The 27,113-nt window shown below is 40.0% G+C and overlaps 1 protein-coding gene across 3 annotated transcripts in view; it reads right to left on the bottom strand.

The window, feature by feature from the left end:
- gpat2 (glycerol-3-phosphate acyltransferase 2, mitochondrial) overlaps positions 1-27,113 on the bottom strand; it is a 39,054-nt gene that overhangs the window by 10,655 nt on the left and 1,286 nt on the right. For 2 of the 3 annotated variants that reach the window (XM_088375281.1, XM_088375279.1), the window contains exons 2-12: positions 25,950-25,996; positions 6,317-6,411; positions 5,176-5,271; positions 4,993-5,072; positions 4,763-4,873; positions 4,320-4,442; positions 3,606-3,705; positions 2,408-2,541; positions 1,997-2,096; positions 579-758; positions 36-128 (exon numbers count right to left, since the gene is read on the bottom strand). In XM_088375281.1, the coding sequence (XP_088231407.1) occupies positions 36-128; positions 579-758; positions 1,997-2,096; positions 2,408-2,541; positions 3,606-3,705; positions 4,320-4,442; positions 4,763-4,873; positions 4,993-5,072; positions 5,176-5,271; positions 6,317-6,379 (1,080 nt within the window). In that variant the 5' untranslated portion in view covers positions 6,380-6,411; positions 25,950-25,996. The remainder of the gene's footprint in view (positions 1-35; positions 129-578; positions 759-1,996; positions 2,097-2,407; positions 2,542-3,605; positions 3,706-4,319; positions 4,443-4,762; positions 4,874-4,992; positions 5,073-5,175; positions 5,272-6,316; positions 6,412-25,949; positions 25,997-27,113) is intronic. The other variant, XM_088375280.1, reaches the window with a different exon arrangement.

Here is a 27,113-nt window from a genome sequence, read left to right as displayed (position 1 = left end):
GATTCCACGCAACAGCCTCCTTAAATGGTGTTCACCTTGAGAGAAAAGGGCTGAGCAAGATGAATCCTAACAATTCCTTCTGGTTTCCTCCAAAGAAGAGACAACAGCCAGCCAAATAGATCGCTAACCTGTAAGACGATGGAGGGGAAACAACATTCAATACAATTGCAGCACAGAGTGACTTGGAGATAATGTCATAGTTAGGCTTCACTATTAAAAATCACATTAAGCTGTACCGCTGATGAGCAGTGTGTATGATGACGACAAATAAACAGATGATCAGTGACGCCGAGTGTGTGCCAAAGGGAAGCTTTTTATGGCAATTAGCCGGAAGTTACACCCACTCTCCAGCGCACAGATGAAAGACGGCAAATAACCATCAACGACATGCAAAGCTCATTTAAACAACAAACAATTGCCAGCAGGAATGCAAATATGAGCTGGCACTCTAACACTTCCATTTTTTTTTCTCTTATCCTCCAAAATAAAGGCTGTTGCGCTTGCTCCGGAGGACATTACGTACACCGAGAGCGCTCGTAAAACTCTCGAGGCTGCTTTGTGTGTTTACAGCCATTTACCTGCATGTGTGTCTCTGGCACACAATCATAGGAGATGCCCACAGGAACCAGACAGATATCAGGGACAGATCCCTCTTTGATGAGCTGCCTGATGCGAGCTAGCCACTGCCCCCCTTGACCAGACTCCGCTGACACACCGAGGCTTAACGATTGGCCCTCATGTAGCAGCTCACGTACGAGCTGAGGAGGAGAGAAAGAGAGAGATAAGCGATGGTATCGAGGAAGTTCTGGAAGGTCGTGACAGTCTGGTGTAATTAGCATAAAATGTCTGCCATGCATTTTAAATTACACATTAGCCAAATGACAGGTCAAGGCCTTCAGAGAAGGAAGAAAACGTGTAAGAATGTGTGTGGGGCAGTCAAAATGCAAACTGGATGAGGAGCAGACATAACAGACTTTGGGGGAAACTTTACGACATTCAGGAAATGAAGTTACGATACAGAAAAACAAACAAGAGCGTACGCTCAATAAACAAGAGCGGTCTATTAACGTTGACACACAGTAGAAGCAATAAACAAAATAGCTTTCAAACGCGCAGGCAATATGCTTTCTCACATTAACAATCAAAGATGGGGGGGGGGACACACACACGAGTCTCTTATAAAGAACCAAGATTGTAGTTTTGCGAATTGATGACCGGCCAAGCGCTTTTATTAAGACGTATCACAAAATATTGATCTTAATAAAAACCTGTTACGCCTCCAAATGAAACACATCTTCGGATAAATGATGCAAGGCACTAAGGGCTCCCTTGCTGCACACAAAAACGAAGCTGGTAATAAGGTGATGAGCACTGAGAAATGTGAGAAGAGAAAAAAAAAAAAATGACGGTGTGGCATTAATTGAGGAGTAAAAGCGAAGGAAGACAATTCTTTGCAAAAGGAGGAATGGTGCGTGTGATGAGGGCTGAGTTGGAAGAAGAGTTTAAACCACGGCTTTTATTTTGATTGAGGAGCTGACTGGGTAGGGATGAAAAGAACAACAGCACACTGAAAGACAAATCACAAGGCCAGGTAGCTATCTTGTGCTTACCCAGCAATTTTATATCATCACCAGCCTGAAGATTTTTTTTTTCATCCACCAGCAAAATGCATTAGCATCATGTTTTTCTGATTCATGACCCAGGCCTTCATTTCCATTCACTTGGGAACAGGCCGTTTGTATGTTTCAAGACATGCGGCTAATGAGGAACTGCTGCAATTGTCGGGCTCGAATAGATTGTACGGCGAGGACGGATTATTTATTTGATTCCATTAGAGTGGTGACTCAGAGAAAAAGGGAGCGTGGAACCTGATTTAACCTCTGATGGATTTGCATATGAAACTCAAGCGGATGACTGCCGTTCAATGACATTTAAATTGGATAGGAGAGAAAGGAAAACAATCACACTCACCCATGAGACAACACGTCAAACTTACAGAGGTCATGACAGGCGCGTACAGATTGTCCGCTTCCGCATCCTGCTCAGTGGATGCAAACGGTGGCAAGAAGATCATGCCGATTTTCCGAAGGATCGCCCTACAGGGGAATTTGCCACGCATCATTCCACACCAATCTGAGACATCTCAAGAGCAAGCACGGGCATCATAACCAATTTCTTGATTAACTGATAAATTATTCTTAATTAATAGCTGACTAACTGAGAACTGTGTTGTAGCATGTTATCATAAGAAGGAAGAATTAGCAAAAGAAGTTTCAAGTTGTTTCTTGCCACAAGTAGTTTAATCTCAAACTAACCTTAAAATCATTTTGTTCGTATATTTGTTATCACAGTCCTGTTTTTACACCGCTGAACGAAATGTGTATCAAAGTGTGGTCTTGTTTTGTACCTGAGGAAGGAGTTGTTGATTCGGATCGGACAGATTGTATACGGGACTCTCAGGTTGTTGCAGAAGAGCACCAGAGAAACGAGAAGGCTGTCCAGCATGCTTTGACGCACATACACGTAGACCAGCAGCGACCCCTGAATTGTGTCATGGAAGCGGCTTTGCATTAGCAACATACATCACATTACGGTTCCATTGTACTTATAACGATGCTGGCTCTTGCGGGTGTGCAGAGATTAGGGGAGGAGATTGGTGTCTATCCTTTAAAAACTTTATTATTATTACTAGTATCAAGGAAATGAAGATTTAATTAAAGCAATCTCCATTTGATATCCACAGAGAAATAAAAGACGAATGAAAAGTGAAGTATAAGCTGTGAAAACTATCAGACAGAGAACTCCAAAGTCTTTTTCGACTCTTTAGAGTCACCTTGTTTTATAATGACTTATTACTTTGCTTATTGTTCTGCTTTTTAAGTATCTCACACTTTTATACCTATGTTTTATTAGTGAAGAGGTAGCGCTAACTGGAGCGACTACAGATTACGCAGCGCGCACATTAGCATCGAGTCAAATCTCAGTTCAATTAATTTGCCGCTCGTACTTCTGGCTGACAGCTCCTCTGTTGTTCTTCCTAAGTGTTTTCAAATGATTCATTATTTCATTTCATTTGGATTCTTCACTTCATTTGTAATTTTCGTCTTATTGATGTGCTAATAGTGGTGACCAAACTTGGTTCAGAATGTCTCTTTTCTTTGACACAAAATCATTGACTTCATCTTGGGAGAAAAGAATAACATTTATGACACTGACCTCTATTGATTTGTTTTCTATTGTCAAAAGTTAATAACAGAGATGAGGGATGATATGACATTTCCACAAGGGATTGAGTCAAAATATTCTAAAGATAATTCGATTATGCAATTGAAACCAGGGACGTGCAAAATAGGTAATTAACTAGTAGTATTCCATTGCAAAAAAAAGTCACTGAATAATAATAAATTATATTTATATTGCACTTTACATTGCAAAGAATCTCAAAGTGCTGAATAAATCAGAGAATTTTAAAACACATACCACAGCCTGATTTCAATCACAAGAGTAAGGCGGTCAGTCTAAACACTCATGGCTTGAGCACGGTAGCAGCTTCAGAAATAATATGCGTGTGCGTGCGCACGTGCGTATGATGATGAAGTGTGTACCTCTTCTGAGGCTCTGTGCAAAGCCTCAAAATGGTTGAGGTTCACTTGAATACTGGCAAAAACAGCGGCAAACATCTTCGTCATCACCCAGCCCACGCATCTAGTCACGAGCAGAGTGGCAGCAATGTTGTCGGACAGAAAAAAAAAAAAAAAAGAGAGAAAAATGAAAATTAATGGCTGATGATGACGAGAGTGGAATGACGCATGAAAAGCAATAATGGACAAACAAGGAAGGCAGTGAAGTCCTCAAAGTAGTCACTCACATACCGCAGTTGCTATCTGGCAGATCTTCTTGATAATGTTTCATTTTGAGGCTTTTTTGTTACACTTAATATCATTTTATGATACAGTGCGAGCTATTTGATTATGAAGGTGAGAAACAAGCTGGAGATCAAGAAGGAACTCAGAAAATGGCTCCTATTCTAACTGCATACATTTCTTCAATACGAGAAAAATATTCATTAATCCACTTGATTACTAAAGTATTTTTTTTTTAAATATATGTTAAGCTTCAATTATTCTCCATAAAAGTTAATATTTTGGGCATTCTGGAACAAATAAATTACATGTACATTGTTTACAATGGAAAATCTTCCTTTGGATTTTTTTCAATTTTACTCTGACGTTCCGGAAAGGATGAACAAGCAAAACGACTTGCGTTCTACCGGCTTCAAACATAAAACTTCAAAGTATTGACATGATGGAAAAACGCACCGTAGAACTCCTGGGGAGATGCAGGTATTAATTAGGGGGCGGAATGTTGAGATGGAACGAGGCTGCCCTTGGCTTCCACCCCCCTCAGGCGCTTTTGGGTTTTCTGCGAGAGCCTCCCTCACACTGAAAGACAAGCGCAGTTAAACAAGTGCTAAATAGAGTTCTTCCATCCTAAAACCCTCCCAGTAGGATTCCACAACAACCTTGAGTGAAGGGGTTAGCGACACAATTATATTTACAAAAAGACAATAAAAGACAGAAAAGTATGATGGCACTTTCACTCCCCAGGTGATACGCTTCCTTCTCTGTCATTGTTTGCGTGTTTTATCTGCTTTCCTTTGGTCTTTTCTCTTCCCAGAACCGGAGGATCCCATTACCTTTTCTGTATCTTCCCTTATCATTTATTTACTGCCCTTCTCCAGAAGCTCTGTCATCTCTGGTACCTGCTCGTCTCATAGATCCTCTCCTGCCGGCTGTTAACAGGACTGGGATAAACCTTGCGCCCACTCACAAACAGCACGCAGCATATCCTCCGCACTAGCCAGCCTCTGTACCTTCAACAAAATGGAAATCAAAGATCAATTAAAAAAAAGTTTTTCCCCTTTATCGTTTTGACATTATTTAGGCGATACTTTTTACCTCAGTGCAGCCCTATCTTTTGTATTTACGTTACCTGGTGTGAGTTTCATCGACACAGAGAATATTGTGGAAGTCAAGGAGGGGGCTTTGTCCAAACGTCTTACGATAGCGTGACTAAAAAGGACAAAGGAGATATTTGCCCACGATACCGGAATACCAACACAAAGTATATTTCAAGTGCATTTAAGATTTTCTCTTTTTCTGCTTTGATTCTTACCAGACTGTCTGGAGTGCACTGTTGGCAGCACTGACCCACGATTGGTCGGAACTTGCCCAGCACAGGTACAGAGGTCATCTTAAATGACCATGACACCTAAAGCACAAGAAAAAAAGAATGATACAAAACACAACACTGTTATAAGTCATGGACGTGAGTAGCACCCAGAAAACAACTTCCGAAATTCTCTTTAAACTTTGCTGTAAAATAAATGCGCTATCAGTAACAGTAACATAAACATGAAAAAGTGATAATGGAGAAAAACAGTCGTAAGATTTACTTATTACCTAAATTATTAACTGTACTTCTGAGCTCTTTTTTATTTGAGTGCAGCTTGTGGCGCAATAAAATACAAAGAGGCAAGAAAAAAAATGGAAGAATGACTATGAATACTAATTCTGCCTTAAAACAAGGAGTTAAGGCAATGACAAGATGCATTGCTTCGAATTCACACTGATCCAGTTTAGATATAACAAGCTAATGAATCCCGTGAAATCAATGACTTTGATCAATGTTAATGATCTGAGAAAACGGAACAGTGCACTGAGTAAGTGTCTTGCCAAGATACTATAATACAAAAATGGAGAACTGCAAAGGTTCCCTCCCCCCAAATCCTGCGAGGAGGACCATAGTAAATTTATAGTGTAATGATCAAACAAATGTTTATTACTACGTATCTTGCCCATTTGTAGGTTAAATATTGTTGGGTCTTTGATAAGAGCCATTCTGGGGTTGCATTTGTTTTTAGAATTAATGGCAAATGATCTTGTGGGACTCCCTGCGTGTTTTATAATACAGACTAAATTACTAAAGTGACGCAACTGTAGTGGCATGCTTGCATCTGATTATTGGATATTAATTTCAATTTGCAAACTACAATCAGGATGACCAAAATTCAAACCACAAAACTGACACACTACTGTACCGTGCTGCCCTGAATTATTTTCCATTGCTAGCTTCACAGCTGTTTTCTACTTAGATGAATACATTTTATTTAACAGAAATTACAAGACAAATCAAATACCAAGCACATGGGGCCAGGGCTGTTTCCTTGAGATTGGCAAGAACAAAGATTAAAAAATGAATGCACAGGGTTCAAATAACAATGGGAAAGGGTCACGCATGCATGCGGCGGTCTTACAGCATGTCTTTTGTGTGGGATCACCATGTCTCGAGTTATCCCGCCATTCAACTGCTGCACCATGATGAGTCCAATCCAACCTTCAATGCGGTTATCTGCCAAGGCAAAGATAGGAGGTGGAGTTGGGTGTTTGAAAGCATTTTATGAACACACAACAAACAAGAAAAAAAAAAAGGGAATGTCTGTGTAAGAAAACAACCTTATCCCCTGGCTCTCTCGAGGTAAGAATTTCATATGAGTACTGGCCTATCTATCATTCTTTGCTCATAGATGCAATTTCAACCAACTAAAGCAGCACTTCTCCGCCTCCACAATCTCAAATTGTCTTCTTTTCATCCTCGCGGGCGAAGAGAGGCAAGAGTTGCGCTTTTCCTGTGGCTACTTTGACATTGGTTCAATTTCCAATCAAGCATTGATTCAGGGCAATTTTTTTTTATTTCTGTGCTTCCAATAAAACAAGTCAATGAACTGGTGGCTCAGTTGTCTTTATTATTCATTGTGTTAAGCACACTGTTGCTTTGGAGGAAACGATTGTTGATTTAGTGTGCACCGATGCAAAATGGAGGTCACTACTTGGCTGCAATATCGATTTGGTCTCAACAAGTTTGGGATTTAAAGCAACATAGAGGTGACAGATATAGACCGTTGACTTCTCTGGGTTACATTATGATGTTCAATTTGTCACTGGCAAGGAAATGCGAGTTCGAAATAAGGACATTCCAGCAACTGGAATAATTGCTTATTTAACTTGTCATTGAAATTTTGCATAGCCGAACTGAGACCTAAAAAAACAAACTTATTATATATTACATAATAATAATATAATATACAGTAAATATTATTCATATAAACATATATTTAATATTTATTGATACTTAAATATCAAAATTATTCTCTAAATTAACATATTTTAAATGGATTCATAATGGTTTATGATATTCAAAATTGAAAGTAAGGAATGCTGATGCAATCATATAAGGACCAAGTTACCTCTGAGATTTTACAGATCTGGATCACCCGGATCATGGACATATTTTTTTTCAATCCAATGGATGAAATTATCCGGTGTAATTTAAAGTGTCATCCTGATAATTATGATCATCATCACAAACCTCTTGCTGGTAATCATCCATCAGTTGGAAGACTTATTAGATTCAAAGGAAGACTTTATGTCTTTGTAGCTTACTCGTCTGATCCCACTCTGTCCCATTACTTGGCTAATTGAAGTCTAAGCTTTTCCCCGTCCCCGTGGGGAGATGCTCCATTTCTCCTGGCTCAAGTTCCCACATTCATTACCAACTCCACTGGGAGCAAAGACACTGATAAGAGGTTTGCAGGAATCGGTGATGCTTTGCAGGTGCAGGGGTTGATGGTAGCAAAACAGCGAGGAAAGGGAGTTAAACTGCAAATTACGCAGCCACAGAATAAGCAAAGGCTCGAATGGGGTTACATAATCCACTTCCACCTGGAGCCGAGCTAATCGACTGTACTATTCCAACGCCGGACCTGAGTGAAATTGCTAACAAACAACAGACCCTCCGATATGCAGCTTATACTATCAGACTAAAGAAGAAAAAAAAAGTAGCCTATACTTCACCCTAAACTATGAGTTAAGAATACAAACCATGTAATGATGTTACTGTTCTAGCAATACAAAATAATCAGGTGATACGCTGCATACCTAAAAGCAACCCAGGGGTTTCTTCAATCCACCGGAGACGGAGGATTGTGCCGACTATGTAGATAACGCCACTGGGACGTCAATGCGATGGGCTTTTATCGGCGTTCCGCAAGTAAGCCTGGAATCTTAATACTGTTTACGCACACAACTATGCAGTACATACGTCAACGGTCAGTCTCACTGCTGCAATCGCATATAGGAAATCAATCAGTGAATCAGTAGCTGCAAGTTACGAAGCACGGCTGCATCGATTTCTTCACACTAAAGGAATTCTTTATTCTTTTCCTTCCGCTTACTTTCCACTTCAATGGCCAAGGTTCATTGTAGGTCTTACGTAAAGGCAATGCATTATTTATATAGAAGCGAGATTTCCAATGAGCTGAAATTTTGGTTCAATCGCCCACGCAATCAACACAATTTTCTATGATCAATTAATTATTATGGCTTTCCCTGATTAGCATATTTTATATTCATCGCCAACTCGGTGAAGAGGAACACCGTGAGCTTGAAATGGGTGAAAGCATCACACATTTTTAAAAAAAAAATCTATATCAAATTTTACATTGTGACTACAAAGCCATCATCGCTCTGCCAAACGTCAACGTCAGTTCTTATTATCCAGATTAACTGCTAACACCTCTGCGGCTGAGTGCGGCCTTTATTCGTTGCCCCTTTTAATGGCAGCCAGGTTCACAGCACGAGCTGTCGTCTCACTTAGACAAATTCTAAATAGTTGGAAAACGTGACCTACTTAAGAAAATCAATGGGATAAAAAAACGCTCATAATGTTAACATCCTGTCACTGGTTGATTACACCGAATAATCAGGTGCTCCATGTTAACAAAAAGGCAAATTTATTCCTCGTTGAAGGATGTAGAAATGTGGAATTTGTGAGTATGTTTGTAGACGGAGTACAAGTGTATGAATGAAATGGAGGCCAATTGAAAGGATTGAAAGGGAATGTTTTGGATTTCTTTTGGTCACTCAAGAGATTCTCCTCCCCTCCGCGGTAAAGAGAGAAAAAATGGTCTCATCTTGCTGATCGTTTTCACTTCAGCCACCGTCAGAGCTGTCACCGCTTACTGGTCGTAAACAGGGACAATGAAATCTAAAAGGCTCCTATGCCTCCCCCAAGTTTGCCACCAGCCGGTCACAAACATACATTTGCATAATGAACATATTGTTAATGTCAGAAGAGGGGGTAGCCAAATCGGTGCACCTGGCTCTCCACGGGGGGGTCGGTGAGATCGATGCCTGTAGAGGACGTTCTCATGCCAGAACAGACGTGCACACACCCTGCCTGGAAATGTTGTTTAATTAAGATGATCGTTCATCCCGGAGGTGCCTCATAGGTGCGAGTCATAAGTAGGTCTCAAGCCGTAACCTTCAAGTTTCAAGCAAATTACTGAGAAAAAAAAATCACGCCACTCAAATTGAGTCCCTACTAAATTTGAAGTAACTTCAGTTATCACACAGTTATACATATTGAATCTAAAATCGGAAATAATGAAAAATTCTGGCATCCAATGCTTTAAGCCTTTGATGAAGGAAAAAAATGCTGTTATAAGTGAATTTAGAAGTCAGTAGTTACATTTAATTTGCTTTCATGGGCAACGAAGCTAGTTAGCTCCGAGGCTTTCCGTTTGATATCTTTGCTTTAAAGTGCAACACAACAAATTTGATAAGTTGGAAAAAAGTCAGCAGTCATCACTCAATTGATTCGTGCCTTGATTCACTCTCAAGTTTGTGTTTTTTTTTGGGTTCAGATTATTGATTGATGGTAAAACGACTTCTTGAGGAGAAATCATTTTATTACATCTCGGGAAATAAGGACCCCCTTCCATGTCCTGGACAGGGCATAACACAAAGAATACATCAAGCATTAGTCACTGGAGGGTTTGACTCATTTGTATTCTAGTAGGCTCTCTCGTAAACATAAGTGGATGAGTGCGACTAAAATAAGGGGAGGAGTGGAAGATAAAAATCATTCAAGCAAAGAACAAGAGCTTTCCTGACCCACAAACCAGTTGAAGGTCCTCTCGACGATGGCCTCCGGGTCTGCCGCACAGGAGTCACTTTGCCGAGTGGACGGCAAGTGAATTTCCATTCCGATTGTTTACAGTAAAATGACTAAAGAACAGACACTTAACAGGTAATAAAATGCTTCGCTGCGGTGATAAAAGTCGAATCAATAGTCTGCAAGTCTTTACAACCTGGTGGGTCTCTGTACTCTCTCCAAGGAATCTACAATGTGCACACACACATTTAGTACGGAGGTGACAGTCTTGGGGTGGCGTGATTACACTCCATAATGAAAAAATTCAAAGGAAATTAGACAGTTGTTGGTTACATGGCGAGCAGAGTTAAAAGTGTGCTTGCTGGTGTCCGACCTACAGATGACGAATGGGGAGAAACACGGGACCTCCTTAAATGTATTAGTCTTCATGGGCACTACCTAATCTCATACGGTAACAGGAATAAAACGGCCGGCGCCGGGAGACGTCCCCAAGAGAAAAACCGAAAGCTCTCTGTCGCCCTGATGGCTGCTTTGCGGGATAGGTCGTAAATACTGCTCACCGCATGCTAGATGATGGAGTCGCATGCTCGTTTGTGGGAGCAAATGCACGTCTGCTGCGTTATTTATCATTCGTTTGCCTTGCAGGAGTTCATATCAAATTTGGAATTTGGATTTTCACCTGGGGAAGTTTAGGAAACTGGTTCCATGCGAATGCTTCTCTAAATCAACGATTTAGAAGTCAAGGGAAAAGGAGAAATGGGCAGAATAAAAGAATGATTATTGAATCGACCAATTCATCCTCGGCTGATTCATCCCGTCGCAAAACAATTGAGTCAAAGTGCACTACATGGCTGTAACCAGCAGAGGCGCTGTTGATGCATTCTCAATTGCATCAAAGAAACGTCAACAAATATACGTACGTAATAAGTACGACATTGCGGTGACGTGACCAAAAAGAGGAAAGTTGGGGTCTGGTGGTTTTGTGTTTGAGAGAGGCAGACTGAGAGAGGGTCATTAGGTGAGCTCATTAAAGCACCAGTGGCTTGACAAGGGTGACGAGCCTACGAAGACCAACACAACACGAACCCATCTGCTCTCTCTGAAAGGACGAGAAACAAAGAGTGTGAATGTTTTATAAGCTGGATTTGTTCTCTCAAAAAGGGAGAAGCACCACGCTACCTTGGTCTTTTTCACAACAATAAACCCTAGTCTAGAAAAAAAAAAAATTGTTGGATGGAATAGTCAGACAGACTAGGCAGTGCACACAATGGAAGGAGCAACAACAGATGCAAGGCTAGAATTCCTGATGTGCAAACCAAAGAGGATTGATTGTGATCACTGGCTTTGCTAGCCTTAGTTACATTATTCCAATTTTCCTCCTTTACACCTTTTCGACAATGATTATTCATTCATTCAGAAATGCACTAGTGAGAGATCTGCAATAGGAAAAAAAATGAATGTGTGCACAAATAAAAACTACTTTACCTTGTTTAAAAAACAAAAGCACCTTGGTCGCGGACAAACTAATTAACCCCCGTTCTTCTGGGTGATTGTAAACGGCGATTACCGTAGCTGTGAAGAAGTTCAATAAAATGTCATGAATTTCAATCAAGTCATTGTGTAGCTCTTCAACAGAAAAGTCTACATTCTTTGAATAACCTCATCAAGTAAATAAACAGAAAACTGTCAATAAATTGCCGTGCAACCTTTTACGTTTAAGATAAACCTTGCTGACTTTAGATTATACTGTCATAGAAAATGATATATTTAATGCATAATAAAAAAGTGTTGCAAATAAACCCAAAATAAGTCCGAGTCGCCTGAGCATTTCAAAATGGAGCTGAGACAGCACAATGCCAAGAAACAAGCAATCTCAGATGGTGTGCTAATACATTGACAAAACTTATTTGCTTCTCATTTTCTTCCGACAACCTTGTTCTTCTCAAGTAGCCAGGAAGAAACACAAATAGGCCAAGTAGACAATAGACACATCCCCATGGCAGCAAGTAAGAGCTCCTCTAATACAACACAACAAAACACAGCTTTAGTTTCTTCCGCTGGGGAAAGTCAGAAATCCTGCAAATGTTGAGCCCTAATCACTGCAGCACGACGACAACACAAGTCTCCACATGTGATCGTGTTGTGTCACCTCACTCACTCACCCACTCACTCACTCACTCAGGGCGACATACCCAGAGAGAGAGAGAAATATCTTAAACACCGTAAATTTACAATCATGCCTCTACTCTGACCATATATGGGAGGTAATAACCTTCAACACACTGTTCCATGACAGCTGAAATCCCTTCTGTTTAAATTTACAATGTCAACACAATGTCCAACATTTCGTCTTTAGTCATCTTTGATCGCCTTTGGTTAATCCTCTGTCATTGTTTCCCCAGTGACAGCCTATCTTCCCCTTAGATCACTCTTTAAAAATGTTTGCCGTCTTTCTCTTGCCAATCTCGCCCTATTTCTTCTGCCCGTGTTTTTCCGTCCATGTTTCCAACTTCACTTTGCTTGTCTTCATTTCACGGAGCCTATACAAGTTATGTTTGTTACAATTTATTCAGTGAATTAAGTTTTCCCACATTCATTCAATGGAGAAGTTAACCCGTCGTTAAATACAGTTCCTTATTGCGGGGGAACTGGTGACTATATTTTTGCTACGCGCTCGCACTTATTCTTTGCCAGCATCTTATCTTTCCATTTTGAGAACAAAACAAAAACGGATTTCCTCCTTATTGTGCACATTTGTTTTGCCCTGCATTTAAATCACTTTTATAATCGCATCACACTATCCGAGACGATCCATCCTCTCCCCAATTGCCTTCTGTCCCTTGAGTTCAAACTCCTCCGTGCCTACTTTTTTTTGTTTTTTTTAATCCGTTCATATCATTTTTCCCCCTCGTTTAGCTTCCTTTTCTGCCTCCTGCGCCTGCATTTCCTCATTTCACTCAATGGTTACCCTCCACAAGCTAAATCTGACTGTGATTGATCCACTAATCTTCTCTGCTTTCAAAGTGCCAAAAGAACACACCATTGCATTAACAACACCAATAAAACTAATGATAGCAATAAAGAACGGCACTGCCTGCCTTATCAGTGCTATTGGTATAAATAAAGGAAGACACTTATCTTAGATGAATCTCATCTCACTTCCTCCCTCACACAAATACGCAAGCCTTTTGGCAATATCCCCAAAGTTGCCCGCCGCAATAGACTCCAAATCAAATTAGGCCGAATAAGAGCGGCTCACCGGCGTCAGCAGGATTTCCAGGATCTTCATGAAAAAGCTGACAAATAAGAAAACCATGGATTGAAACACATGTTGGAGAAATGTTCTCCAATCTTTTGATCTCAGCACATTTTCCTCATCAGGGAAATAGATTGCTGAGGATTACCCCGATCAGGCCCTGAACTTTATTGATGAACAACTACTGACATTAACACCAAAGGCTTTACGAAAAATAAATGCACACTCTATTCTTCTGTAATGGTTCTCAACATCAACCTTCAGTCGCCGAAACACCACAGCCAAAAGTTCAGACCTACACGATGGGCGAAGGAGCAAAATCTCCACTTCCAACACTTCAACCGCGCCAACTGGGAACACTGAGAACGTGTTTGGTCTGCACATAGCATTACAATGAAGACCATTTAAGCCGGACTGCATTTTACAATATGCGCTGTATTTGTACTTGACAAGGACGCTGGAAAAAAAAAAAAAACAGCAGTGATAAGTTAATTGTAATGCAAAGCATCTCCTATAGTTGACGCGTCCTATTAAAAGCACTTCACGTGGGCAGTATGAGTTGCCTTCATCACATTGAATGCAAATGTGTTTTGTACGTTGATCGGATGGCTGACTTGGTCTTTTGATTGGACTTTTAATTCATTAAATACTACCCCACTGAGATTGTCTAATGAAATACTCATCAAAAACAGTTTGAACAGGAACATGTAACATGTCATTTGACACCTAATGTCGAGTTTGCCTTTTTTCATAACGCAAAACACAACAGAGGTGCTTGACAATTTGCAAAATGGGAACAAGTTCTAAGTGGACTTGACAAGGCTGAAATAACCTGTCTCCAAATGTGCAGGGATTTAAATATCATGCAAGGCACGTCTCAGCACAACATATTTAATAATGCAATGTTTATAACGAGTATCTCTATTCACTAGCAGATCAAGAAAATAATACAAGTAAAATACCGAATGGACCGTGGTGGTATTCTTGGAAATATTCTTCACCAGTGTCAAAACCAGTTTATTTATTCATTTATATTCATTTTATTTAATAAATAAACTTGACTTAAAAAGAAAGCCTGCATACAGTTAAAAAAATAAAATCGAACAAAATCCACATTGGCTCCCAAATATTAAAAATTCCTTTTCCTCTATTCTAAAATGTTTCAAAGGTAGGATCTATTCAGCCTCTGGACGGAAACGATTTGTAAACACCACCGTGAATCCGAAATTTGTCTATAACACCAAGTGATCAGTCATAAATCCCTGTCTTCTATTGTGACCACAACTGCAGTTTCTATAGTAATCATGTATTACGAGTTTGGACACGTGTTGGCTTCCTGCACAGGAGCCAGGGGAGCAGAGTATATACAGTAGCATCAAACAGCTGCCTATGGCTCCGTGCTGCAGCGTGCATTCAAGATATTAATTATAAATCTGATTCCTTTAACACCTATAGTATCTCCAAAAGACCACAGGGCGATGACCTTCTTATGGACAAATACATTCACAAAAAAGACTATGTTGCAAGACCCTCTCTTTGGACCTCAAGGTTCAATCCACAGTCATTGAGAATGTAAAACAGTTTTAGTACATAAGTGTGAGTACACAATACAACAGCACATTTTTTGTCATTACCTTATTCTGATGCCTTGCACTGAACGGAGCCAGTCAGTAGCTGCTGATCACTAGCCTCAAGATCATTAGTCATGGTGGAATGGTATTTCGACTTGCAGTCTAGGATGTAGTAGGTTTCCTCATGTTTGGATCATTTTTTAAAAGTAAGTAAAGACCTGTCCATGTGCCCTGAATTTGAGATGAATTTGAGTCTCGCCTTGAAGTCTGTTATTAATTTTGCATTCCAAACATTGTTTGGTTAAAAAATTGTCTTTCTTTTTTTTTTTAGCCAGAGAAATAACTCTCGGCATGCCAACAAGAGATGAAAGAGTCATCGAATCTGAGAGGGTGTACTTTTTATGCCTCAAGCCGGTTGGATGATTGCAATCCTAAAATCGCGACAATACCATTTCTAGACTAATACTCTAATCCTACATCAACTCATTTTACACATTACATTTTCTCTTTCAACCATTCAAATAAAACGAACAACAATCAAGTCTTCCAAGTCATCATTAATTCAAGTCTTTTAGTCCCAAATCTAAATCAAATCTTGGAGCTTTTACAATAGTGACTCGAGTCCCCTTGCGTCCTCCGAGTCTCTGCTCAATAAAGTTAAGAAAATAACAGCAGTTGGATGACAAACATTTGCAGAGGTGTAAAAACCCTGAAACAACAATTAATGACATCAGCTACAACTTCCAGAGGGCAGGAGTGAAGGTCGTGATCATGAACAGTAAGAATAACTAGAAGATGTAAATGACTTATTCATAAGAAGAATAGGAAGGCCTAGCTGAAATTTGCCAACAAAGACAAGCCAGAAACATTCTGGTGAAAGATTAACCTTCAACAATGTGATGCAAAGGCCTTTCTTCTATTTTTAAAATCTGTATTGCGTTTTTAAAACGTTGCTAACATTGGAAAGTTTGCTGAACGCAGAAACTGACGACATCAAAAAGTTAATCTCATTAGAGTGAACACAAACTGTCAATCCAAAGAGGGGGCATACCCCTCTCAGGTTTGACCCCAAAACTTTTTATTTTTGTTTAAGCAAAAAATCTCAACACATTTGTGCCCTTAAAAGCTTGACACCTGTTAACTGTTATAATATTTGTTGATTTAATACATTAAATTTCCAATGCATACAATTCACTCTACTCTAGATTCAACAATCGAAGCGGTAAAAATCAGCACGACTGCGGGGCTAAAGTTGACATCACATACAACTCCATTAACTCAAACTGGCGCTCTGAATATCCATTCCATTTATTCGGACCTCTTCTGACCGCAACTACTCTAGTGACAATAATGAAGTAAATGTGTTCGTGCAAAGCCCACATTATGAAAATATCACATAGATTGGTAATGAACCTTGTTAGTTCATGGTGATTCCAAGGCTGGGGCAAAAAATAATTGTTAGTGACCAATTAAAAGAAACGAATCGCCACGAGTTTTCTTCATAAAGAGGAGCTCTTTTGGCGTGTGTGTGCGTGCGTGTGTGTTCCCTCCCTTCCAGCCCAGAGGGTGCTAGTAGAACTCTGCAACGTACAAAAACAAACCAGAGCAAAAGTGAATGCTACGCGCATCATACCAGCGATGAAGCTTGAGGCCATATTTGGAGGGGAAGCATTTGGAGGCAATTCAATAAGGCAGGGAGGAAATCATCCAGGAAAACCAGGCAGGTTCTCAACTTGGATGGTTCTTTTGATTTGTGGGTTCTTTTAAAAACGTGATTTTAGGGATGTTATGGCTACACTGTCGTGTAGATGACCTTTGTATCACTTTTGGAGGTAAAGAGCCCAAATAGTGGCTCAGGTATTCATCGCTACAGTGCTAAAAAAAAAAAAAAAAAAGAAAAAGTGAGAGAAAGAGGAAAAAGATACCACAACACCAAATCCAGTGTCTACATGGTGTGAGTAAAGATGTGACCTTTGTATTAACCCCGATTAGGACTTGGGTCTTTTTTTCCTGATTCTTGCAGACGACTTTAGATTGCCTCGTCTGGCCCTTGTTAAAGCAAATGCCGTCATTATACATAGACTGCATAATCAAAGTACTATTTGAAGAAAAAAGAGGAACTCATGCACCTAAGGAAATAAAACAACTTTTGAATTGTAGCATCGTTTAGTAGTATGGATTAAACATCCTACGTGATTCAAGTGCAATGCTGTAATGCTAAAACCAACGAGGTGAGCAAGTTCAACATAGCATATCGATTTGTCTTCCAAAGAAGCAAATGAGTGGTGAAGAAAAATGAAAATTCAACAATGTGCTGTTGGACAGCCAAGAGTGAAAATGCATACAACTGGCTTTGCAGTGTGAATAGACAGAATGTTCTTGGTGGAGAAGGAGGAGGAGGGGGGGGGGGGGGGGAGGTCAGCAAGATTTCAAGGATTTGCTCTTTCAATCCTCAAACAAACAAGGACATAATCCATGGAGATTTACATAAATGGCACATTAAACCAACGAGAGATCAGAGAGTAGTGACGTCCATAACTCAACAATCTAAACAGGGCAGAAGACATTTCCGTATTAAATTCATGCAAAATCAACTTTGGAGTAAATTCATCGATTGGTTTCCGAATACATTATGAGCAATCTTAACAGTGACGTGAATGTAGTCAATGGTGAAAACCAAGCCAACAAATGGGGTGTAAAGACAGATCAAGGCTATATTTGTCCAAGAATGTATTCAGCCCGAGGTCAAAAACTGGAAGGCTGCTGGGTTCACGATATTCCGCCTTACTGCCAAGCATAATAGCAGAGCGGGAGAAATCTGTGGGAGTGACCTTTGGTAAAGCAAAGCACTTTCACTCGCTGTCTGAATGTTTAAAGGTTCCGTGTTAAGGTCAAGTGTGTGAGATTCATATCAGTCGGGCCCCGACGGCACGGGATTTGCGGCGCATTTCTCTGCTGTGAGGGAATTTCTTTTGATATCGTGATATTGTACGTGTATTAGACTCCATAAAGTCAATAAACGGAAAACAACTCATTTGAAGGAGGATTGTTTGTGGTCATTTTCAACTGTGGTTGCTTTAATCAGTCCAAAAGAGCACATCGACTCTGTCGTACTTTTTGTTAAATATGAAGCAAACTAAGACTAGCGGCACAAGCAACCTTAGATCAGGAAGTCACTTTCAATTCAAATAAAATGTTAATATTGATAAAGGCATTTTTCTTCAATGACTGATTTCCACCTCAAGACTTCTGAGCATTTTTTTTTTGCTAAGCGTAGCATTAAAAAAAACAAAAAATTTCGGGGGATACTCCACATTACTTCCAATGCCTTTCTATTTTCTATTATTCATGCCGCAACGGAAAAGCACAAAGTGACATTTGTGGAGTCTTTGAGAAGACTTAGCCAACGACGAAATGTTAAAAGCACCAAAGAACAGGCGACAGATTGGAAACGGAAAGACAAGTGGAGGATGAAGGACCGAAATCTTTACGTTGCAAAGACAGTTCTTTGAAATGGCGTTGACATTTCGAAAGGCCAGACTTCCCGAGAAGCACAGACACTCCCCTCCATTAGAGGAGGACACTCCGCGATTAGACATATCGATAGCATCTTAACAACTGCCATGCGCTACTGTATATATTCACCAGAAAGTTTTTGTTGGGGAAGTGTTCAATTAAAAATAGATGAAAAATGTCCGTTGCTAGGGCACCGGAATCTCAGTTCACATAACGAGATTCATCTGGACTTGAGTGAACTCATGATGAGCGGCTTGGATGATGAACTGCCGAAGAACTGGCTGTCTTCTGTATATAATAATCGAAAGCAAAAAGCATGCAGTTATATGGAAGCGAATACCCGATATAAACTCCGATCACTCTCTGCGGTTGATCGCTGCTGCTTATTCAGAGCGGCACCGCTACGGGCAAATTGCTCAGCCGAATTAGCGCCCGTTTAATTGTATTAAAAGGGGAAAGCGAGTCGGACTGACAAAACCGAGTCACATGGCTGGGATGTGATATTGTGCCCTAATGGGAACCATGTGGCTGCCGCACAATCTTTAATTATGGGCAAACTCCTCTGGCAGGCCCTTGTGTGGCCGTGCTGATTCTCAACGGCAGACGGACAAGAGCATACTCGACGATAGTTGCACTTGTAAAGTAGTTGACTGACAGATGGAATCAATACAATTAGCCAACATGATAGAAGCTCCTTCTGTTGCAAGGCAAACTATATTCGAAGAAAAAAAAAACAACAACACTTAGGTTCTTTCTCACCTAGCTTTTCAGTCTTTTGCTTATTCTCCGCCTTCGCATTTAATCGAAAGAAAATCATGCATCGAGAGTGCTGATGCACAAAAGCACACGCACTGGCAAGGCGATTAGAGTGAGATGCAGGACTACGCAGGGCCGAGTGGCTACGTGGCACTTGATTAGAACGCTGCGAAATTCATAAATAGCTACTTCATCTTAAGCATTGCAGCCGTGACCCAAATACAAGGGTGCTGCTGGAGTCAGTGATTCTGTAGAAAGAACTAAAGCTTGACTGCCCCGCTGAAAAAAAAAAAGTCTTGCGTTTCAATATTCCCACTAGTGGGACAGTAAAGAAAAATGAAATCTTTCTACTAACCCACCAAATTACAAATTTACGATAACCGGTCAATACTAATCACAGGTTTGTTACTTATCCATTGTTATATGCCGTATGAATGTAAATGAGGGCGAACCAATTTCTCAGTCGTATCATATCAGCAGTGCTCAAACGGTTGTACGCCAGAAACCTTCGGGATTTCCAGATTGATTTCAGAACTTCCCCTTTCATTACACAGCCTCTCCCACACCGCGCTGCTTGCCGTTCCCTGAATCGGCAGCAGGGGGAAAAAAAAAAGAAAAAGTTTTGTGGTTTGAAAGCAGTCAGAGATGAGGTAAGTGTGACACTGGCATTCTGCAGAGGGAGAATAAGATGTTGTCTCTGCGATCACAAGGCTGAAGCCTCAAGGGTTTGGGAATGGATGACAGGACCAATTCAATTACGTTTCTGGAAGTCATTTGAGAACACAAGATTTATCTTCACTTACGAGCGAGCGACCGTCTTATTATTTTTTCTAACACCCCATACACTTGTTCCCAGAAGATGTAGGTGATTGGATTCAATGACATGGAAAGACACTGGCAGAATTAGAATGGCAAACTTTGAAGGCTCAACACATTTGGGGTGACGAGAGCAGAGATCGGACGACTCTAAAAACGAATAATATCAGATACAACTTGATATGTCTGCTAGACCAGGCGACATGTAATTCAATAATGTAGACTAGGGAGGTTGAGGATATTGGTATTTAAGGCATGCAAACAGAAACGCAGATGGAAAATGAGGCAATGGGGGGAAGAAAACACACACACATATATATATTTATACACACACACGTAAAACTTTTCTAAAATCTCACTCAGTCTCCACCTTATGAGCCTATTGTCAATATCCTCACAAGTGTACAGCTCTCAACTTAGACCCCTTAACTGTCAACCTCAATGTCTGGCGTAATTATTTGTCCTCTCCTCCATGTCCCTTCCCTGCCTATCTTCTTCCTCTCCCTCGCTATACCATGAGGCTACTTAACATCTTAACTGCGGTGATAAACAACAGACAACTCATTCTACCATCCATCAACATCACTCCAATGCCCGCTTCACATCTCCCAGGACTTGCAGTTCCTCCGTGCTCTGGGGATCTGATTTATTCCCACCTCTCAGAGACTGCCCTAGCTTATTCTCTCCTCAACACTTTCTCCCTCCACTAAATCTGTGTGCTGTGTCAGCATCGTTTTTCCTCCAACTAATGTGAAAAAACACATTTCTTCTGTACAGAAAAACTGTCTGTCCCATTTGGTTCTCAGTCAAGAAAATTATAATTGTTTTATAATGGCTTTTAAAGTACTCCTGCTGCTAAGGACGGTAAAATGCATTTTCTGGTATTTTACAAAGGAGGCGGTAAGAGAAGATTAATTAGGGGGAAAATAAAAACTACTTCTGTTCTCTGCTTCCCTTCCTAATCACTTGACAGGACTCTTTGCTTGAGCTCGTATCGAACAAAGGAGTTAAATTTGGATCGTCTCTTGCTCAGGATTCTCTTTTCGTAGAAAGCGCAGCTGCGGTCGAGCGTAAAAACTGGCACATTTTGATTTCCGTGCCGGTGCATGCCTTGTTTAGCACGTTTGGCAATTTGTCAGATGGCTCTGTGCCACGCTGAACTGAGGATATGTTCTTTTCCACGAGTTTTACTATTTACTGGAGTTCAAACTCTCACCCCGAATCCGCCTCCGCTTTTCGTTTACTGTATATTAAACAAGTCCTGAATTAAGACCAATGGGTTACTAATTTTATTTAATTGTCAAAAAAAAAAAAGAGTGGGGAATAAAATCCACCTAAATGCTCTGTTATTGAGAACTTTTGTTTTGAATCTCGAACAAATCAGCAGTTGACCAATTAGAGCTTCTACGCTATAAAAATGAAGTAATTTAATTCAAATATAATGATAATCTCAACAACATTAGGCAACAGAGAAGTACATTTGTGCGTGTAAATATTGGGTATTAAGTTGCAGTATTCTCACCATAATAGCTGCTAAAGCTGAAAAGACATATGTCAGAAACAATCGCCTTAGATGATGAACAAACGACTACCCTGGGCTGACTGTGCCTGCTGCTGTGTGTATGGTTAAATCATTACTGGGATGAGAAACGCCAAAAACAATCATCCATTTGTAATGTGAAGGAAAGTGGTTTTAGCCTCCAGCAGCTATCTCTAAAGAATTGAATTAAGTAAAACTTCTGATATTACATTTCATAGTGAATTTAATCACAGCGCTGCAGTGGGAAAACAGGGAGAAAAGACAACAATGGCAATTGAGAAAACTATTTTATACTGTCCCATGTCTTCTCTTTTTCTTTTTCTTGCTTTGGAGATTTTTTTTGTACCACTCTCTTGACTGATACCTTTAAACAATGCTCTCTGTGGTCCATGACTTTTAAAAAAAAATATTTTTTTTTTTAAAAAGGGGGTTCTACAGGTTATATTTTGAAATAATGCATCTTTTTTTATATAGTATATCACAAATCCTGGCATTTTTAACTGTAGGTCTCATGAGGGAGCCTGAGCATCGCATCCCCCATTCCAGCTCGTGTGCCGCTTTTCTGTGGAATAGAGGTAGAATAATAGAGCATCAACCTTGAACAGACGGACCGTACCACCGATGAAAAAGGAGTTTACACATTAACAATAAAACAAGTTATTCACAACTGGAAATGATCATTTCCTTCAAACAACACATTCACAATGGATGAAGCGCAAGGTCAATAACCTTTGGTTTTTTGTTTTTTTTTCCGTGCCAGCCAATTTCATGGGTGCAACACACATGGAAAATCATTTCCTTACACAGACGTTACGGGGGACAAAATATTTGCGCAGGGCTATGGGGATGATGGACAAATTGAAGTTTTAATCCCGTCACTGTGAATCCAATTTAATTCTGGACAATTCGAGGCATACAGTGAATACTAATAAAAAATAGAAAGAACATTTGTGACACACACATCTGTGATTCAGAACTACTACAAGACAGATTTTATTTGGATGTTTTAGTGGCATGCGAATAAGCAAAGACCCTTGCCAGTGATAAAAGTGATATGCTCTCTGATATAAACGGGTGACAAGAGAGTCATTTTTACAGCTTTCCAAGGCTCCTTCAGTACCAGAACCCGACTGGCAGAAGTAATAGCCGATGACACAGCTACATGGAATTGTAGTCGATGATTGTACACTGCAAAAAAGCAATAATGGAAGTAGCCTCCTTTTTTTTTTTATGCTAACATTTGTCAACGCAAGAAAATACTTTTATTTTGGTGGGTTAGTCGTCAGTGGTTTACTTGATTTGAAACAGAAACGCATACTCACACACAGAGAAATATTTGACACAATCCCTTCTGTGACGCTGTTCTAATTCCAAACTTCATCAACTTCAAATGGATTTTTTTTTCATGTTCTTTCTTTCTTATCATTGTGCTTCGTTCAAGAAAAAAAAAAAAAAAGTGTCACCAAAACCCAAAGTACATCCTGTGAGGATGGCTGAAAAGATTTCTTTTGAGGAGCAGTGATGACTCGCCTGACATCCTGACATACTATGAATGTTCACAATTTGTACATGATTTTTTTTCCCATCGAAATTCAAACTTGGCGACTTTGAGGCTTCACTTGGGAGGTCTGGATGTTTCTTATTTAATTAAGATATCTGCAAGAAAAAGCTATTTGTAAAACGCTCCAAGGTCTGGATTAAAGGTTTCAATTCTCTACTGGAATCCTATTTAGGTCCACACAAAAAAAAAAAGAGCTTCCCGAGCGTCAAATCAGATAAACACTTCAAATTCAGCCAGTGCTCACTTTTTTAATTTATAAGGAAAAATGCAAAGTCATTCTGTCACCTCCAGACTTGCTCGAGCATTGTGCGAGAATGGCTGATGCTGAGATGCATCTGCTCAAAATAGAAACAAGGAGTGCAAGAAGAGCAACAAACTGATAAAAAAAAAAAAGTGGCGATAAACTTCGACAGCCAAATTGAAAACAAACACCGCGGCCGAGACAAAGACATTACGAAGCTATCACTTGAGTGTTAATTTGTTAGAGGCCACGACTCACTCATGCACAATTAAAAAAGCAACGTCCTGCAGGACTACTGGACCGAATGAATACTTCAACAAGGTTCTCCACATGGTGCAAATGTGATGGCAGCACAGCCACTCCAACGTGGAGTGTGTGTGTGTGTGTGTGTGTATGTGTGTGTGAGGGGGGGGGGTCGACAAACAAAGCACAAATAACATGGGAAAACACAAGGCCACAGGTGTACAGAGTGAATTTGCGTCAACAGGCTTTTGAAATTCGTCTGCTTTTATGCTTCCGGAATGCAGGGCATGAGCGTCAAATGTCGGAGGTTACGTTTATCTGTGGTATACATAAACATGAGGACAAAGTAGCCCGCAAAACAATTACCGTATTGTTGATAGAATAGAGTTCAATTACAAACTACTTCTGTATATATCCGTCACATTTTATTTTTGGGACATGACAACATTCAATTAGTTCATTCAATTTCATTAGAATTATGAAAATATTTTAGGACTGTCAAAACATTCCCCAGAGCTGCTTTTGAAAAGAAAAAAGAAAAAAAAAGTAGTCGCGATCTTATCTGACACTAAATTTAAGAACCAACAAGATGAGAGGCAGTAAACAATGAGCACTAGAAAGCTTTGTAACAAAACAAGCCAAACCGCCAACAAACAAAGATGTTTTTTTTATAGGCCAGTTGTTTATACCAATTACCAGATTTCAAAAGAGAATAAGAAGGAAGCATACCAAATCATTGGAAAACTTTTGAGGATACCCGCTGCTGCTTCTTAATTTTTTTTTTTTTTTTTTATCTACGTACATTCTTGGAAAAGCAAGACAATTCCCTTAAGAGCACTTGCACGTTGCAAACCAGATGCAATCTTCACCAGACATCACGAATTGCTGCTTCAGAACTCTCGACACGCCACTGGTGTGAATACTCAAGGGGCACTTTATACGGTACACCTTGTTAGCAATTGACTTGGGTTCGTTTTCACTTTCAAAATTGCTTTTATTCTTCATCATTGCAAAAGGTCAAATGTTCGGAGCATATTGGACCATATTGACATGCGAGCTGTCATAGGGAAGTCAAGATTTTGTACATCAGTGGTGTCAAACTCTGGTCCGCGGACCAAATTTGGCCCGCGACGTAATTATTTTTGGCCTGCAAAGACAAATTGTGCATCGACTTTGTGTCAATACTCCAATTGCAAATTGTCTTACTTTAAAAAAATTAGATGTTTCAAGCAAGTCCTATTACCATTCATCTTTTTAAAAATTGGAACAGTTCTTACGAGTCATACTAGTTCATACATTTATTTGGGTTGACAGTCAAAATGGCCCTCCGAAGGAAACTATGACTACAATACGGCCCGCGACAAAAATGAGTTTGACACCCCTGCTGTACGCAGTCAACGACATTGCAAAAAGGTACTAAATTGGTTTCAGTACGCTGACATTATTATATTCAAGAGCGCAGGTTGAGGTGATTAAAGCTTTGCAACGTGGGGCGTTTCCCGCAGGAAGCCGACCACGGAAGACAGATCAAGACGTGGACATAAAAGGATAAAGGTCAGCATAATCCTCAGCTCGCCTATGGCATTTGAACAACGCTCAATTGGGAAGAAGAGAAGCCCAAAAAGTGCCAAGAAAAAAAGATCCCAGACCATTAAGAGTCTTGAAAAAAAGGTAAGATATAGCCATGCTTGGAATGTGTTTTATCCAACCATGAAATTATATAGCGACAGAAAGAGACTGAGCATACCATCCTTCAATTTGACATGACATTACACGCAAATGGGAGTCTCAATTTCCTGTTCTCTGAGTGGGAGACCCAGCGTGGTCTTCTCCTGCTGTTAGAGCTTCCTCACGTTCAAAGATGAACATCTTGTTAGGGCAGTCCTTAGTTTAACATGTTTTTTTTTTTTTTTTACTTCCTGGCACTAAAGTGATTTTACCCAGAGAGCTTCTGCCCACTGCAAATGTCTTTTTTTTTAACCATTGTCACCAGGGAAATTGTGGAATACTAACCAATATATGTATTATTCACAGAATGGAGAGGTCACAGGCCTATTATTATTATTATTATTATTTTTCACACTGAATTTGTGGTGATTTGGGGTGGATTATGCCCTTTCAATTCATTTCAAAGAGGAAAAGAATATTTGACAGACAAGTCAATAGAGTTAAGAGATTGTTCACAATTAATTCGACTAAACAGATGCCACTGTTTAGAGAAACTGATTGACAGGAGAAAAAAAAATTGTCTCAAGACAGGCCACTGGTAGATGTCCACAACTGCAAGCCTTTGGCAACATTCAACTACATCTCCAGCAGGGCCCTATGAGCAAACCCAAAGGCAGTGGAGCCCCAAAGTGAAGACAGTGAAACAGACGATGGCGCCGATAAACATCTACGGTCACAGCATTAAGAGGGGCCAGGGTCATTCCTACCTTATTGTCAAAGAGGGAGGGGACTCTTTCAGCTGGAACAGTCAGAACTATTGCAAAAGAAACACACACATGTTAGGAGCATGAAATTGAGTAACACACAGAGTAATAAAAATTCTGTGACAATATTGCAAAGATAGTCAGGTGAGTGTACGACTTCATCCAATGGTAAAGAATTCAAAATATGACCGTCTGAAATGCTTTGCAATTTTCTCCTGTGGGTGGCGGTAATGCACATTTACGGAGTGGGTGCCCAGTGTTGAGAAAAGATCTCAAAAAAACGTCTCTCAAAAATCCTCAATCCACTTCCAGATCAATTTTTTTATCTTAAAATATCATGGAAATGTGTTTTGTAAGTTGACAACAAAATGGCTCGTCTTGCACTTTTATACTCAACAGAGGTAATAAATGTCGAGATAGATGGAACTTTCTCACTTCTTTGACTTAAAGCTGTGTTTGTGTGCCAGCGGGGTGAGAATAAAAAATTCTGACAAGCGGCAGCCATTTTCATGCTTATTGGAACTATATAAGGCGCCAAACCCGCTTCCATGCAAGGAATAAGTGTCAGCACATTGATGAGACGAGAAGGGGAAAAGGAAAACGTAAGAATGAAGTCTTCAAGGCATGATTAGGTATTCAGCACTAGACAAGCCAAATCAGAGGTAATGGAGAAGACATCAGTGGAACGAGCAAGACAAACGCTTCTCATTTTAGTTCAAAGTAAAAAAAAAAAAAAAAATGTTTGCAAGTTTATCTACCTTTCCATAATAGTGCATTATAACAAAAGTGCCAGGTGATATATTGAAAAATGGCGGCACATTTGTATTGTGAGTGCAGCAACACTAATCATTTTTTATCCATGTGTCTTTAGTCAGCACGGACGTTCTGAGAGTTCACCGCAAACAACATTGTTCTTCACTCGACTCCAATTCACACTGCGCACCACAACAAGACGGAATTCTGAAAGGTTTATTTTTTAATGAAGGTAGTGTAGGGTATTTCTTCAACATTGGATAAAAAGTAAAGCCCCAGATTTTGAGGAAACTAGAGGGGATTTAATAGTAAATTACAGGCCCAGAAAAACAGACTGCCAATGGGCAACAACAATGCATATCAAAGAACTTGTTTCATGATGTCCAAAGCTCCAATGGCACTATGAAGGATCAC

The sequence above is a fragment of the Syngnathus floridae genome, chromosome 5, assembly GCF_059516105.1.
Source record: "Syngnathus floridae isolate MCC-2025c chromosome 5, RoL_Sflo_1.0, whole genome shotgun sequence".
NCBI classification, from domain to species: Eukaryota; Metazoa; Chordata; class Actinopteri; order Syngnathiformes; family Syngnathidae; genus Syngnathus; species Syngnathus floridae.
Note: the sequence above shows the minus strand (reverse complement) of the source record. Positions and strands in the feature narration are given on the sequence as shown.